The sequence below is a fragment of the Fukomys damarensis genome, unplaced genomic scaffold (assembly GCF_012274545.1).
Source record: "Fukomys damarensis isolate Sample0158 unplaced genomic scaffold, DMR_v1.0_HiC HiC_scaffold_5, whole genome shotgun sequence".
Classification (NCBI taxonomy): Eukaryota; Metazoa; Chordata; class Mammalia; order Rodentia; family Bathyergidae; genus Fukomys; species Fukomys damarensis.
In genome coordinates, this window is record NW_022900917.1 from 26,984,872 (window position 1) to 27,002,170 (window position 17,299).

General features: G+C 37.5%; 1 protein-coding gene and 1 non-coding gene across 2 annotated transcripts in view; both read left to right on the top strand.

Annotated features, from left to right (window-relative positions):
- The window catches only part of Cngb3 (cyclic nucleotide gated channel subunit beta 3), a 79,277-nt gene extending 62,398 nt beyond the window's left edge, over positions 1–16,879 (top strand). Inside the window, 6 exon segments of the mRNA XM_010606455.1 lie at positions 12,479–12,625; positions 12,843–12,898; positions 12,901–12,933; positions 12,936–13,023; positions 16,629–16,850; positions 16,852–16,879. Coding sequence (XP_010604757.1) covers positions 12,479–12,625; positions 12,843–12,898; positions 12,901–12,933; positions 12,936–13,023; positions 16,629–16,850; positions 16,852–16,879 — 574 coding nt within the window.
- On the top strand, positions 16,287–16,355 carry LOC117285058. The gene has a single exon (XR_004516069.1). It is a non-coding gene; the product is annotated as a small nucleolar RNA SNORD58 (small nucleolar RNA).
- Positions 16,880–17,299: the final 420 nt, after the last annotated feature.

Genomic DNA, 17,299 nt, shown 5'->3' on the forward strand with positions numbered 1-17,299 from the left:
TATCCAGAACAAATCTTACAGTCTAGTAGAGGGAACTAGAAATAAATAGTTAAACAATTAATTAGACAAGAAAAATTACAATTATGATAACTTCTATGAATGCAAAAGCTTATTAGAAAATGACAAAGAATAATACTTTGGATATGATAGTCAGGGATGACCTCTTTGAATCTTCTCTCTCTCTGTTTTTTTTTTTTTTTTTTTTTTTTTTTTTTTGTTTTTTTTTGTTTTTTTTTTGGTGCCAGGGATCGAACTCTGGTTATTAAGCTTACAAGGCAGGCAGCAGAACCACTGAGCTAAATCCCCCTCCCAGGGATGACCTCTTTGAACAGCTAGTATTTGACCTGAGGTTTGAAAGAGGAGAGGAGCCATTCGGAATTGGGGAGGAGCTTCTCAAATGATAAAATATCAATGGTCTACATGTGAAATTAGCTTGTCCAGTCAAGGGGCAGAAAAGTCAATAGGCTAAAGCACAGAGTAAGAACAACAAAGAGGTGAGCAAGGGTGAAATTGTGGAAGGCCTTTTAGGCCATGATAAGAAATTTGTTTTATGGTAAATATTAATGGATGTACTAGAGGGTTTGAAGCAAAAGAATGACACAGTCTAAATTAGGATTTTAAAAGACCATTTCAACAGCTGTATGGAAAAGAGCCAGAAAAGGAACAGAAATGAAAAAAAGGAAGCAAGGTGCAATGACTCAAGTAAATGATATTTGAGAAAATTGCTGTTCTTTACTGCCAAGTATCTTGCCTGGGATAGGACAGCTCATGAGTTACAGGGACAACACTCAAACTTGAGTCTTCATGAGTCAAGGTCTCGTGATCTTTCCACCACACCACAGAAGAAAGGCATGTGATGAATACCTGACTTCATAGCTGCTAGAAAGTTATCTTTGAATTCTTCAGACACACACAATTTCAGATGACTTCATATTAGCATAATTCAAGTTTCCTTAAAATGTCAAAGCATGTTATTTTTCTGATGATCACATGCTTTCCTTTTGAAATTCTTGCCGTCTCTCGTGACTGGGTGGGCACTCCTGTGAGAGCTCTGCTCTGGGGCAGTGGAGGAAACGCTTCTCAGAAAGTCAAAGACATCAGTTATTTGCCTATGTCTATTACTTCCTTACTGGGAGTCCTTGCAAAGGTAATTTAATATTTTTGTGACTTAATAATCACTGTTATCTTCAAGGTCATAAAACCTTGGTCTAATCTGTGACGGTCTAATCTGAAACATTGCAGAAATTAATTATCTGGCTTCTCTGAACATTGACTATTCCCTAAAGAATGAAGCTTTATAATTTCAGTATATTAATTGTTGATATTATCATCACAGGAGGAAATACTCTATGAATAAAATCCAGGTGCTGCTGAGTTGCAACCGAAAGTAATCCTAGAGTCCTGACAGCAGTTTCTCAAATAATTCCCCTCTTATCCATTTGGTAGCTAAAGCCAAATTGAAACCAGCAGACCAGACATGTTCTAAACTTGCTCAATTATCTGACTGATTCAAGCAAAGGGCTGTTTTTGCCTTGATTGTCTTCCTGGCTTTGGCTGAGTAGGAACAAGACGTATCTGCCTGGTCCAGATACCCACGGGCTTCTCAGGCCCACAGCTGTTCACTGCTCCTGGAGCTCTACTCATTCACTCCAGAGAGAGGCATGTCTGCCAAGCATCCAGCACTGGAAAGATGAGTTTACTACTCAGAAATGCTCTGACCTTTGCTAAATGAGCTAAGTCCAGCACCATCATGTAACTTTTTAAAGAGACTTCTTTTTCTTAGGAAAAACTAAGAAAGAAATGAATTGAAGATTTTCAAAGACATTATGTATTAACCCAAAAGAGCAAATCCCTGACTAAAATACAGTTTTAGAGCCTGTCATGGAAAAAAAAAAACCCAAACCACATGGGGGGTTGCTGAGAGGGATTATTTATGAGACAGTGCCTTTCCATGTAGTTCAGGCTGGTTTGAACTCACTATGTAGCTGACCTCAAACCCACGGTGATCCTCCTGCCTCATCCTCCAGAACACGTGTGCGCTTAACACCTGAAGAGTACAAATACCCCATTTTTAAAGGAAAGATGCAGAGTTTTCTGAGGGACGGAGTCGAGATGGTTCTGACTCCATCATCCTTACTCACACATTTAGGGTTAAGTATTATTCACTGAATATTTTCAACTACTTCCTGTCTCATGCTGCATCTGCTAGCATCTCACTTTTCTTGAAATATATTTCTTAATTTGTACTTTTGTATTGCTGCTATGTTTCCAATGGGATTTCTTCCTGATCTCATCTTTGGAATGTCTTCTCCCTCTCTTTGAAGCCATCCCTAATCACCCCAAAATAAAGAGTAGCTCTCTGTTTTGTCTTCACAGCATTTAATTCATGCCTCTATTCCAGTAATTACTACTGATTTATACTTAATTTGTTCAAATGGGCTTTTTCAACAGACTGAGCTTTTAAAGTATAAGAACTAGTACTTACCCATTTTTATATTACAAGCAGTGCATGAAAACTATACAGTCCATGGTGATTTTTAATATCCTGCCTCTGGAAATCAGCTATTCAGAAAAAAATTTTTTTTTATTTTTTTGAGACAAGGTCTCACTGTGTAGCCCAGGCTGGCCTCGAACTTGCAGTGATCCTCTTGCCTCAGCCACCTGGAGTGCTTAAATTACAGGCATGCACCATCACATCTAGCTCAGCAGTTATTAATTAAATAGTTGATTATGGTTTGGTAAAAATGAAGCAAATTCTATTCTGGTCCTCTCACAGTCAAAAGTGAGGTACCTCAGAGAAAATCATGCAATCCCTTCTTTGCCAGACACAATGCCAGCCACGAGAGTGCAAAGGTACACAAGAAACGTTTACTTGAGGGCCTCACAAACAAGTGAGATAAGTAAATAAAGATTTTGATCCAGATGATTGTATCCAATGATAAGAGTATTGTACGCACAGGACTTTTTGGAGCAAAGGATTACACAGAGACCAGTGAGTCTTTCAAATTTGATGTCTACTTGACATTATTCAGAGTGTTAGACAGCTTTCCACAACAAATACCTGGGACAATCAATTTACGAAGAGAAGCAGTTGTTTGGGGTTCAGTTTCAGAGGTCTCAGCCCATGATCAGTTGGATGCATTGCTTTTGGGCCTGTACTGAGGCAGCACATCACAGCAGGAGCATCCACAGAGCAAAAGGCATTCGTCTCATGGCCAGAGATCAAAAGAAAAAGAAAAAGAAAAGTGTGGGATTCCACAGTGTACTTTAAGGACTCCCATAGTCTCCCCAATGACCTTGGGACCCCACAAGGCCTCTCCTCATAAAGTTTCTACCACCGATGGCGCTACCCTGGGGAATCAAGCCTTAACTATAGGGACTTACCATAGGAATTTAAGATCCAAAGCAAAATTTGGGAACTGAAAATAGACATTTCACTGCTCCCTCAAATGATATGTGGAAACAACAGTTCTAGTAGCCACTACTGTGGGGTACATTAAAGATTATTTATACACGATGCCCATAGCAGGGTGAAGGGTGGCCCCTTCAATAACATGCCCATATCCTAACCCACAGAGCCTGTGAATATCATCTTATTTGGAAAAGGGTCTTTGTAGATATCATTAGGAGAAGGACCTTAAACCAGGCATGGTGGTGCATGCTTGCAATTCCAGTACTCATAAGGCTGAAGCAGGACAATGGCAATCTCCAGGCCAGCCTGGGCTATATACATAGTGAGTTCAAGGCCAGCCTGGACTACATAAGGAGATCCTGTCTCAAAAAGTAAATTACAAATAAATAAATACAAACAAAAAGGATAAGGATCTCAAAAAGAGATAATCCTGGATTATCTATGGGTCTCAAATTAATAACGAGTATCCTTATAAAAGTAAACGAGAAGAGAAGGCTATGCAGAGATGAAGGCAGAATCTGAGCTTCTGAAGCCACAGGCAAGGAATGCTTGGAACCACCACAAGCTGGCAGATGCAGAAAAGATATTCCACTACAGTTATGACTGGAAGCACATTTCTGCTGACATGTTGATTTCAAATTAATGGGGTCCAGAATTTAAATGTTCACTGGGGAAAGATGAAGCAGACATGCTTGACACCTCCCTATACTTCACCCTACACAGCCAGTCTACCCCCAAGACCTGTTGATCTCACCTGCTAAACAGTCTCAATTGATTAGCATCTTACCTTCACTACTACCACCGCCCAAACCACCTCCACCTCTCACTGGATTTCTGCAGTGACCTACTTCAAGTCAACCACTCCAATTACCACATACTTCATAATCCATCTTTTACTCTGCAGCAAGTGATCTTCCAGAAATGCAGATTTGTTTGTGCCATTCTCCTGTCTCCTAAAACTATTCAATGCTTCCTTGTCACTTAGGAATAAGTAAAAATTTTTTTAGCCTGACCTGCAAAATCTTGCAGATTTTAGCCCTGCTTATTTCTCTACTTCAGGTTGTACATTCAATCCAGACACCCTACTGATCCCTTTCAGCTCCGTGAATGTACCATACTCCCTCCAGCCACAGGGAGTCTTCTGCACCTGCTGTTACATTTGCCTGGATATTCTCCCCACCTTCTCAACCTAGAGTTCAGCTTCTTTTAGACTTCTGAATTCCCCACTATTCGGACCTCTTAGGTCTCTTGGCTCTATGTTCTTGTCGAACTATTCCCTCCTTTCAGAGCACTTTTCTTTGTAGCTGTAGTCATTGGTGTATTTATTTTTCAATGTATTTTCTTCCTTTCTGGAGGGGACTACCTGGATTGGATATACTAACTGTGATCTGTGTACCAGGATGTCCCACGAGGTGGTGGAAGGGCTGGAATCCTTGTAGAAGCTCCACTTGTACGCTCCACTTCTGGGTCATAAGCCCTCGTTGTGCAGATGCTTTTTACTTTTCAAGGTTGGGCATTTTTCCAGCCATGCTTTGTACCCCTATGACTGCATGTGCCCCAAGAGGCCATATTTTTCTAATTTACACAAAGACCCACAGAGGTTCTCAGAGATCTTAGTAGACACCATGAGTGGCTTGTCCTGCACTCCTTTCTACAGCTCTTAGGGCAGTGCTTGGCCCTCTTAAGTGCCTAATAAATAGTTTTTAATAGATAAGTGAATATAGTTATCTTTCTTTGTGAACACATTTATTCTGTTCAAGAATATGTGCATTCAGCCTTGTGCCCTTTTATCAGTTTTTCTTATTAAGAATGGTACTGCTATGCCTATCTTTGTAAAATTACTTTGTTTTCTTTTAAGTTTTTTTTTAGCTTTATTCCCAGAAGTAAAATAAGTAGGTCAAAAGGTAGAAACCTTTTATAACTCTTTTAATATATGAGACTATTTCCCACAAAAATTGAACCAATTTATAATACAACCAGCAATATATAGCATTTTTCCTCGGCATTGCTGATATTACTTTATTATTCTCATTGGATTTGCATTTTAATAGTTGCTTTAATTTGCATTTCTCTAAATAGTGTCTGGAAAATAATAGGTTCTCAATAAATATTTGCTAAGTGAATTAATTCCCTATGGGACTATTTGTTTTCATAAATATAATCATTTTCCTTCTGCATTTTTTCCTTCATTTTTTTCATCATATATAACAAGTTATTAGGTAGAATTTAGGTTCTAATATATATATATGTTTTAGCCATCTAGTTTCGATCAAAATGTTTAAATTCTATCTTTTCACCAGTTATATTGGTCAAATTACCCATTTTGAAGGTTTCATTTTGATATTTACTTTATATCACTGTGAAAAGGTCAAATATTTTGAAGACTAATTTTAAATCTCCTTTTCCTTTTCAAGATATTTTTTGTCTATTTTTCCTGAATGGTCAGATTTTAAAAATAAAAGTACCAGGAAGATGTCTAGATCTTTGGATTATTTTAATTCCCTTTTCTTACTTGTTCTCAGAGTAATTCTTATTATCTTTTTTTTTCCTTTCCTGAGAGGCAGACATAGTAGGTATATGAATGAACAGAGTTAAGAATACTTGTTGAAACTGAGGGGAAAGACTTTATAATTTCCAGTCTTTTCCTATTTTAAACCTATGAATGATACTTGTGCTAAAAATATATATTTAAATCAGTTGGAGACTGGATAAAGAAGATGTGGTTTTTCTATAAAATGGAATACTACTCAGCCATAAAGAATGAGAAATTATATTCATTCATAGGAAAATGGATACATTTTGAGGATATACTCCTAAGTGAAATAAATAAGTCACACATGTGTAAATACCAAATAGTTTCTCTGGTGTGAACAAACTATAATAGTACATAAGATTCTAATGAGATAATTGACATGAAATAGGATGAAAAGGGCTAAAGGTGCAGGGAAAGTGGGAAGGGTAGGGGCAATGTAATAAGGGAAAAGAAAAAAATAGGAGAAGATGAAAAATGGAAATAAAGTATTTGTAAATAGGGAAGGGAGGAGGGGGTAAAGGGAGGGCAGAGACAAGGTAAAAAATGAGAACCAAGACCTGTCATGTAAAGGTACAAGATCCAGATGATGAATGTAGCTGTACTGTATGCCTAAAATGTACCAATAAACTCAGTGAGAAAAAAAATCAAATATATAATATCGCTAGCTGTTTTGACTCAAAAAAGCTAATCTATTAGCTCATTTAATGTAGGATTTTCTAATCAAAGTATAGTAAGTATTTCCCTGGGCCCTTGAAAGAAGATAAATAAACAACAGGACATGAAATAAAGAATACATCGATTCCTGTTCTCCACACTCCTTTAGAATTTTGACCCAGATTCTTCATTTTTCATCCACTTCTCTTGGGCCAATTCAAAACTGAAATCTGGCAGAGGGAAAGGGAACTTGACATTTTATATCTGTGAAATCTACACTCTCCAACTTTGTTAAAAACACATGAGTACAGATGTTCTTCAAAAAATTTTACACACACACACACATGGAAAATCTAGGCTAATATGTGTTTTCCATTCAGCATGCAGTTTTATGAATATCAAAGTATTTGCAAAGAACAAGAAGCCCAGCCTGAGGTGACCCCAGGACATCCTCTGATACTTGCTCACCTACAAAAGATTTGTTAGAATTTATGGAGGCAAAGTTGCAAAATTTTTAAGTAACAAAATGTTGCCCAAAAACATTGACAAAGATAAAAGAGTATCTCAGGAAAAATCTACACAGGTGACCTAACCTCTTGTCCCCCAAACATAACTCAGTTGGAAATTTGCTTAATGAGAACAAATATTTGAAGTTTTAGTCTTTTACTCAGAAATGGGATTTTTTTATGGACATTGTTTAGAGTTAGTTTTATTTCTATTCTAGGAAATAATTCTACATGAGGCAATTCATTTAAGATGAGTGCCTTTATTTTAGGAAATGCTCCTATCCCTTGCAGTTATCAAAACATTAATTATTCTTGAGTTTATCTATCTAAGAAAGCTGTTTGAAGAGCTTTGTATTTCAATGCCATGACTTATGGGTTTTGAGACTGGATGAGTTATTCAACTGAAACTTCATTTCTTCACCCATCAAAATGGAGTCACAATAACACATAACTACGTTAAAGGATTGAAAAGCATTACTTGGATTAATAAAAAGAAATTAGAAAACTATTTGCCTCATACTGCTCAATAATGTTAGAAACTAATGCAATTATTACTGATATTAATATTTGCTAGTTTGACTGTCTTCACACACACTTCCTCCACTCCCAGAGCACAAACAGGCCTGAGGGCAGAAGTTAATCATTTATATAAACCCAGGAAAAGCCCATTATGGAGTATTGTACACTGTCTACACTATAATTTATGCTTAATTTATTTTCCCTTTCATTTCAATTTACAGAGTGAATTATTTATCTTATCCAGCACAATTAACCTCCAAAGCACAATCCTCCATTCAATCTCAAACTCATATAAAAAAAAAAAACTGGCGGGTTTATCAAACCCAGATTGGGAATTGGAGTGTGGATAGATATTAGCACACTTGCCCAGCATGTGAAAAACCCTGAGCTCAGGCGCCAGCACCTCAAAATTAGTAAATAAATACATCTCTGGAAAAATAGAGTTTAAGGATTGTTTTCCCAAATATTCTACCCAGTACCATGGATCATTCATTCCAGAGCATCAAAGAGATTGCTGGGCATCTAGAATGTATTGGACTAACAGCCATGCTTCATTCACAAAATTACTAAACTGTGTTTGAGAGCTACACACAGCCTTTACTGGGAATTCTATTACAAACAGTCCCAGCAAACTTACCATTGTGTCTACTGTGAGAATAAGAAGTTCATCACATTGCAGAGTGGTCTCGTCCTACTAAGCCCGAAAGGAGAAATTGCTACTTGTCTTAAGACCAATAATTGATCTACTTATTTGTAGTAAAAATGGCTTACAGCCAAATTTGAAACCGTTTCACATCAAAGTTTGACTTCTTAAATAAATCCCATTTCATATTCCCATTCTTGTTTGCCTTTTGTTTCTACACGCGACATATTTTCTGTCATTCCACTTTCCCATCTGAGTGCTTTCTGGACCCAGTGGCTGTGCTAAAAAGGCTGCACAAGTTGTCTACTATGCAAGTTCAGGGATTTCAAATGACATTATATGGTATAATGCAGCACACAATTTATAATACCATATGTGGCAATCCTGATAAAAAATTTGGAATGAGTTAAATAACTAAAAACTATCTGAACATTCTAGATTTCTGTAAACAATATGTACACACACATATGATTATCTATGCTATGTATGCAAGTGTGAATGTGTGTCCACTGTCTGTTGCTAAAACAAAATACCTAATGTGTCAATTACTTCTCTTGTTGCTGAGACAAAATACCCAACACCCAAAGTTAAAAGCAGAGAGGTTTATTTAGCTCACAGTGTGTAGAGGTTTCTGTCCATAATCAACTGGCTCCAAGACAGGGTGGCAATGCAGACAGGCATCCCAGAGGAGAAATAGTTTGCGGCAGGCAGAAGGCAGCAAAGCAACAAGAGACGACAACAGCTCTTTCTAGCCCTTGTACTTCTCCAGGCTACTTAGGGTGAGTAGCACTCACTCTCTTAATCCTAGAGCCCTGGATCCTAGCACTGCACTATGAATCGGTCCCAGTGCCACGCACTCTAGATCCAGCCACCTCTGAGAAAGCCCACCTATGACTTTATGAGACTTGAGGGGTGGGAGGCATCTAGACACAGATCATAACACTAAGGAATTTACAAAGCATAGAAATGTATTTGGCTCACAGCTCTGGGACACTTTCCCCTAGCAGGGAAGTCCAGGATCATGACGTTGGCAGCCTCTTTGCATCTGGTGGGGGTCTTCCTGCTGCTTCATAGCATAGAGCATCACATGGTGAGTGGAGCAAGTTGGCTCTCCTTTTAAAGCCACCTATGCCTCTGAAGGGGCCCTGCACTCAAGACTCACCTGGCCCCAATTTCTTCCAAAGATCCCATCTCCAAATATCAAGGTGTGAATTTGAAAATTCAGTTTCTAATACTTGAAGTTTGGAGAAAGTCTTCAAACTAGTTGTACGGGAGTGTATGTTCGGATGGCGTGTGTGTATATCCAAACTGCTGCTTGTTCCTGATGTTTATACACACTAGTTCTTCCATATGGTGATCAAACACACTATCTTTGACGTTCACACTACTTTTGTTCACTCACCCAACTTTTGCCTTGTAGTACAAAACAAATGGCTCAGTGTTCAGGGTCTACATCGCAAAGTAGGGTTTAAAACTGCTCACTCGGAATTTACCTAATTGCATCATCTTCATAATTGAATATAAGGTATATCGCAAAGAGCTAATTCTTGATAATCAGGTACCTGTAGTGATTAATAAAGATGCTTTGGCTTTGTTTCCTACAGGAGAGATTAATAACCTGTTCATAAACTTATTTACGAAACAGTGGAGCTACTTGGTTCCAAAGCCTGTATTACTTTCACAAAACCATACCATGCCCTTCTCCTACTTTATCTCATCATGTTGAATATATAGGAAAGATTTAATACTTACATTATTCAAGGGAAAATCAATAGAGGACTTGAGTTATTGTCCAAGCTCACATCTAATAGAGCTAAGTCTAAGATTAGAACCAATTTCTTTGCTTCCTGGGCAATTGCTCTGTTCACGTTTTTCTTTTTTAACCTGGAAACATTTAATGCTAACCTGAGCTATCTGCCCTCCAGCATGAGCTCTTTGAGAAACTCTATATGGAGTTGGGAATATTTAGGAAGCTTCTTACTAAGTGATTTAACAAGTGAAACTTTCCATTGGTTGAATGCTAAAGAAGCACTTTGCGGACAAGAGGGGGGAAAAGATGCTATTTTAAACACAGCTGAGAGATTTTGGGCAAAATCCATCTGGCAGACAATTTCTTCCGTTCACAAACTCATCAAGCACTCCAAATGTGTAACCTATAGGCAAGTTTAATTAAAGCTTGAGAAAGCTCAAAATAACCTGACATTTAAATATGTTATTTCCATTCTCCTCCTATCGTCTGCCGTACTCACAGAGGCACTCTTAGATTCAAATTAAGCTCCCCAGTGCCATCCAGCCCTGCCTAACTACTGGATTGCCCAGTGTTCGAGGGTACAGGAATGTGAATGAAACTGACTCATCCAGTCATTCACTCTGAACAGTAACAGCCATTTCATAGATAGGAAAGTAAATAGGAATTTGGGTAGGTAGTGTGCGAAAGCCTAATTATGATGAGAGAGACAGAGAGCAGATAGTTAGGCAGATGGACAGACAGGATGATACATAAGTAGATGGAATAAAATTAATTTCTCTTACTTCTCTGGCAAAGGCAGAGATCACCTCAGAACCTTAGGACACTAAGGACCCTGGACTGCCCTCCCTAGCCCCTGGTCTTTCATGTGGAAATGAGTGACTAAGTCTCATGCCATAAGGTGCCCTGGTAGGTTTTTTTTTTTCCTCCTTTCTTTCTTCCTTGCTTAGGCTTTAATTGGACATTTTATATGATTCCTTTTTCCCTCCCCTCAGCATAATAATTATACTTATTTTTTAAAAATTTAGTCGCTGCCCTAAAGGTTTCGTTATACATTCCAAACAGAGTACCTCCACAGAACATTGTTCCACCTCATGTGCATGACTGTGACCTTCTAATAAAACATGCTCAGTTCTTCCCTCCCAGCCCTTTCAACATTGTTATCAGTCATTTCCTTTACTCGTATGCTATTGTTGCTATATATGCTACTATTTTATTATTTAAAGTTATCTTTTAGATAAATTATTAAGAATAAGAAAAATAGGGCAGGGGATTTATTTAGCTCAGTGGTGCCACCCCCTCTGCCTTGCAAGCTCAAGGTTCTGAGTTGGATCCTTGGTATCAAAAAAGAAAAAGAAAAAGAAGAAAACTAGAATATTTTACTTTACTCCTTTCTCTTTTCTCCTTTCATTTACTCCCTTTCTCATGTCCTTCATGTAGACTTGAGTTTCTAATCTGTATAATTTTCCTTTTTCCTAAAGACTTTCTTATAAAGCAAGTCTCCTAGAAATGAATTCACTCAGCTGCTATTCTGAGAAAATCTTTGTTTCCCCCTTTTAAATTCCCAGTCTAATAATTCCAATACCTGTGTCATCTGTCTTTCCTGATGCTTGCTTTGTCTCTTCACACTGATTTTTTTTCTTGCCTCAGCACTCCTTGTAATTGTTTATTGTTGAAAGCTAGAAATGATGTTAACAGGTTATTAGCAACTGAGGTATATAGATCTCTAGTGTGAAGTTCTATATTAATGTGGCTAGAAGATGGGGTGTGTTTTGTTTTGTTTCATTTTGTCAGCTTTCGTACTGAGGATGGAACCCAGGGCCTCACACGTGCTAGGCAAATGCTGTACCACTGAGATATATCTCAGCCCTTTTTGTATTTTCATTCTGATATAGGGTCTTGCTAAGTTGCCCAGGCTGGCCTGACACTTTTGATCCTCCTACTTTGGCCTTCTGAGTAGCCAGGGTTACGGGCACAGCCACATTGACCTGGGGTGTGTTTAATATTTGGCATAGCTGTAGGTGCGAGAAGCTTCCTATTCCTCTTGTGTTTGTTTCTGTCTCCCAGGTTGACTCAGCTTCCTTAAGTCCTCTTCTTCAGAGAGCATTTGCCTTCTACTGCTGTGTCAGTTCTAACTCACTATTACACAGATGTGAGAGCAATTTTATGAATATGTCTCAGCCTTTGTTGCGGGGAGGGTCCCTGTGCTATGAGCTTACTAGAGTTTCTGAGCTTCCTATCCACTCATATTGAGACGGCTTGAGGGGTTGCACTGGGGGAAATGCTCTTCCCTCGGGTGGGATAAGGTTCTGGTAAAGTTGTTTGCCCTGAACATAGGCCTTTGTTAAGGAAAACAAATGTACTCTGGGAGGAAATAGTTATAATATTTGCTATTTATTTTTAAAAAGACTTCAGTAAAGGATGAGTGAAACTAGTGAGCAAGACTCCCTTTTCTCTCTTGTAGTCTTCTGGCAACAGGAGGAGGAAACCGTCGAACCACAGATGTAGTAGCCCACGGGTTTGTCAAGCTTTTAACTCTGGACAAGAAGACCCTTCAAGAAATTCTAGTGCATTATCCAGATTCTGAAAAGCTCCTCATGAAGAAAGCCAGGTACAGCTGTTAAAACCCTAATAGAAGTGGACATAGTCGGTTTTACTCTATGAAATCTATGAAGATCAATTGGTTATGACTGTAGTCAACTTTCTCTCTGAGATATGCTTAAATACAACTGTTAAGGAGTGACCCTTGAAAGTTCACGGGTAGAAGGGTAGATTTTGCCAAAATTCTTACAAAGTTACTTGAAACAGGTTTTCTTTCTTGTCTACAGAGTGCTTTTAGAACAGAAGGGTAAGCCCAGAAAGGAAACATCTCCAAGAAAGGGACTTCCTTCTTCTTCACACCAAAACCAGAGACACCAAAATGTTTAAAGCTCTTCTGGGAGATAGAGGAAAAGTAGATCTTGGGAGACTGCTCAAACTGAAGAGAGAACAGACAACTCAGGTAATGAGGCAGAGAGAATGGAGGGTTGTGATGGAGCGAGTCCTGGACTAAGTATACCCAGACCGGTGACTACTCTAATTCCATCAGATAATGGGGTGACGCCGATGAATCTAATGCTAATAATTATTCCTTTGTACACTACATGTACTACTTAAATTATATTCCTACAGCATCATATTTAATACTCATAGTTCTTTCCAAATGGCTTGAATATATATGTATTCATAAATACAGTTGACTCTCAGTATTCATAGGCTCTGTACTTGTGAATCTACCCATCTGTTATAATTTATTTGTAACCACAAATCGATACCAATGATGATTTTGCAGTCATTCTCAAACAAGGGCACTTGAAGACTAGGAACAAAAAGTTTTCCAATGTGTACATTCCACACTGAAGCTGAACAAGGAGACTGTACTTCTTGTTGCACTTATAGCACAAAAGTGATCCCTTTGCCATGCTCTTGGTGCAATATTTTTGCATATTTTTGTGTTCCTTTTTTATTTTTGGTGATTTTACTGTTTGAAATACAATTACAGTGCTGAAATATTATCCAAAGTTCCTGACTGCAAAAATGCTGTGGCATACCTTAGAAAGTCCATGTGTTAGATAAATTTGAGTTATTAATTATAATGGTGTTCTCCATGAATAAAATGTAACAAATCAACAATTCATCAAATTAATTCATCAAATTAAATACACACAAAATGTGCACTGATTAGTTGACAAAAATGTTCTGGCCCAAGGCTCTTAGAAATCTAACTTTATATTTCTCTAGGAGCAACAGTTCAGTATCTGCTAATTCCATTTGTGGGAACTTTATAGAACAAAACTACCATGAGTAATGACAACAGTGTATATATATATGTATAAACACATATAAATATATAAGCCATTCTACCAACATAGTAGTAAATGTATTAATAAAGGTTATTTGTATGTGTACTTCATAAAAGCTTAGGGCCAGAGGATGCATGCATGCCATGTTTATAGCAATACAATTCATAATAACTAAATCTGGGAAGCAGCCTATATGCCTGTCAGCAGATAACCAGATAAAGAAAATGTGGTATATGTATACAATACAGTACTATGGAGTTATTTATAGGGAAATGGATGCACCTTGAAACCATAATATTAAGTGAGATAAATCAGACACATGGTTTCTTTTAGATGAGAAATTCAAAGATAAATAATTTAAAGGGCAAAACAAAATATGGGTAATGCAAACTAGGGAGACAGATCCTTTTCAAATGGGATAGGGATCAAGAGACACAGGGAAGTGGGTGGGAAGGGAGAGCAAAGGAAAGCAGAAAGAATTAAGATGTGTTATGTTCATGTAACAACTCCCCACAATGAATGTAATCATTATGTTCAGCAAACATGTACTAACAAATATAAAAAAGGTTAAAGCCAGAAGTTACCTTACAGAGTTCATTCAAGCCCTCTACATCATCGAAGAAGAAACTAAGATCCACCATAAGAAATTTGGAGATTAGATTTAGTTGCAAGGCAAAAAAATAAAAAATAAAAAAAATACTGTTCAATGTTCAGACTTACCTGCTTACACTGAGCTGCCTTCTAATTCCTAGAAATGTAAAGAAATAATGGATACAATTGAAGACATACTCCTAACTGAAATAAATAAGTCACACATATGTAAATACCAAATAGTTTCTCTAGTGTGAATAAGCTGCAATAATACATAAGATCCTAACAAGATTACTGACGTTGTGAAATGGGAAGAAAGGGGCTAAAGGTGTAGGGAATGTGGGATGGGTAGGGGAAGGGTAATAAGGGAAAAGAAAAAAATGTGAGAATGAAAAGATTGAAGAAAGGGGCTAAAGGTGTAGGGAATGTGGGATGGGTAGGGGAAGGGTAATAAGGGAAAAGAAAAAAATGTGAGATAATGAAAAGATGGAAATAAAGTGCTTGTAGATGGGGAGGGGGGGTGAAGGGAGGGCAGGGACAAGGGGAAAAAATGAGAACCAAGACCTGTCATGTAGGGGTACAAGATCCCAACAATGAATGTAACTGTACTGTATCCCTAAAATGTACCAATAAACTCAATTAAAGCTGAAAAAGCAAATGTAAAGAAATAAATGTTTTCTCTTTTTTGTTCCTATATTTTTTTATTTTCACAAAAAAAAATCTGAGAGCAGATATGAGAAACAGATTTAACTTTTCTAAATATAATCATGTTATCTTTAAAACTTTAGAAATGGATATAAATATTTTAATAGTAAATTTATTGTGATATCAGAAGACTAATACAAGTTACCTTTAGCTTCTACAATTACAAGAGGTGCTCAGAGTGCTGGGCATCAGCTTCCATACATTTATTAGTACGGGAAACTGCTGCTAGGGTAACCTTGGTCATTGAGATTGCTGTACACGCATTTTCAATTTCTTCTCTAAGAGCAGACAGTATAGTGGATTTTTCTGATACGTGACATCCGTTTGGGTCCACCATATGTGGATAAAACCATCTGTTGAAAAACAAAAATATCCTATTATTTTTCTTTTCTTGACAGTTGTATATATTTTTGGCAGAGTCTGTATATTATGAGACCCTGTCTTAAAGAATCAAAAACAAAAAATGAAGAAGAGGAGGAGGAGAGGAAGAAGAAGAAGGAGGAGGAGGAGGAGGAGGAGGAGGAGGAAGAGGAAGAGGAAGAAGAGGAAGAGGAAGAGGAAGAGGAAGAGGAAGAAGAAGAAGAAGAAGAAGAAGAAGAAGAAGAAGAAGAAGAAGAAGAAGGGAGTAAATACTATAAGCCATTCACATTCAAGAGACTAAAATTTACCTTTCTTTTCCTTACATGTAACACTGTGGTAAAAATTAGGAATAGACTCTAAATCAAATGCCTCATTTGTACCAGCACAGAAATCACAATTTCCACAAAAGACATATGAGAATAAAGGCACATATAAGTAAATATGTTAACAAGATTCCAACTTTATCTGTGAAGATTTATTCCTTCAGAAAGTCTCTTTCAAATTTGCCCCAAAATAAGTCAGTAAAAAACAGTGTATTTTTTTACTCTGAAATTTCTACAGATAATACTAAATATAATAGGTTCAAAAGGAATGGCTCAAACACACATGTGACAAGTGGAGAGGATTGGATTTGGGTAATACTTTTTAAATAAAAGATAAATATTTTAAATTTCATCTTAATTTTAAAGCAAAAATTTAAAAAGCAAAAATAAAAGTCTTAAGCATTGTGCCTAATAATTCTATGAGTGTGATGACCAGTAAGAAGATAATTCCTTGCTTCAGTGAGGGTGTTGCTTAGGCCACCTTTGGATTAAAAATGAAAACAACTACTCTCTGAGCAACTGTGAAAAAGAAAAAAGAGAACTCCTTGGCAGGGACAAAAAAATGCAATCTAGACTAATATTGTCCATCAAACCTAACAGCTGAGCTCCATTGTCCGGGACACCAGAAAACTTAGTGAAATGACAATCGGAAGCAAGGCAAACATGATTCCCCTATTCACTTAACTCAGATGATCTTTGGCTTGGCCCTGACCAATGCATGCTCACCAAAAGACTCCTTGTCCTTAATTATTCAATATCAGTTCCTTATAACTGCTTCTTCCAGAAAAAAAAGTGGAAACTCCAAAGGAGAAAGAGACAAAAGAAAAGAAGATGAAGACAAAGGAAGAGGACCAGCAGAGAAAACCCTGGCCACATCCAAAGATGAAGCAAGTTCTATTACCACACAGGAAAAGCCCCAGTCATCTAGAAGGGCAGTTTTACCCAGTGAAAATAGCCGTCAATCTCTCATCATCAGCATGGCTCCTTCTACTGAAACTGAGAAAGAGGTTCTGACTAGAACTCAAAGAAAAGTCTAAGCAATAAATATTTGATTACCTTTAGATAAACTCAGCTAGTTCCCAAAGAGATTGTACCCAGGATTGCAGCTTAAATGAGAGAAAACAACCTTGCCAAGACCCTTGAGAAACCACAGGCAAATCCCAAGCTTAGTTTTTAAGACTTATCTGAGAGTGTAATTTTATGCACTGTAATAAAAACTATTTTCTATTGTCATTTACTCTGTGCAATTGCTGTTTCTTGTCATTGTTTGTAACATTTTTTCCCCTTTCTGTTTTTTTCTTGATGATGTTTCTCCTTTCCATTTTGATTAGCTTGGTCTAGTCAAATCTAGGCTCTGATGTGATTTTTCTCTTGTATTTTTGTTGTATGTAATTCCTGGTATGGAATTGTTAACCTTGACTATATGTTATGGGCACATCAAAATTGCCTTTTACCTATAAAGTG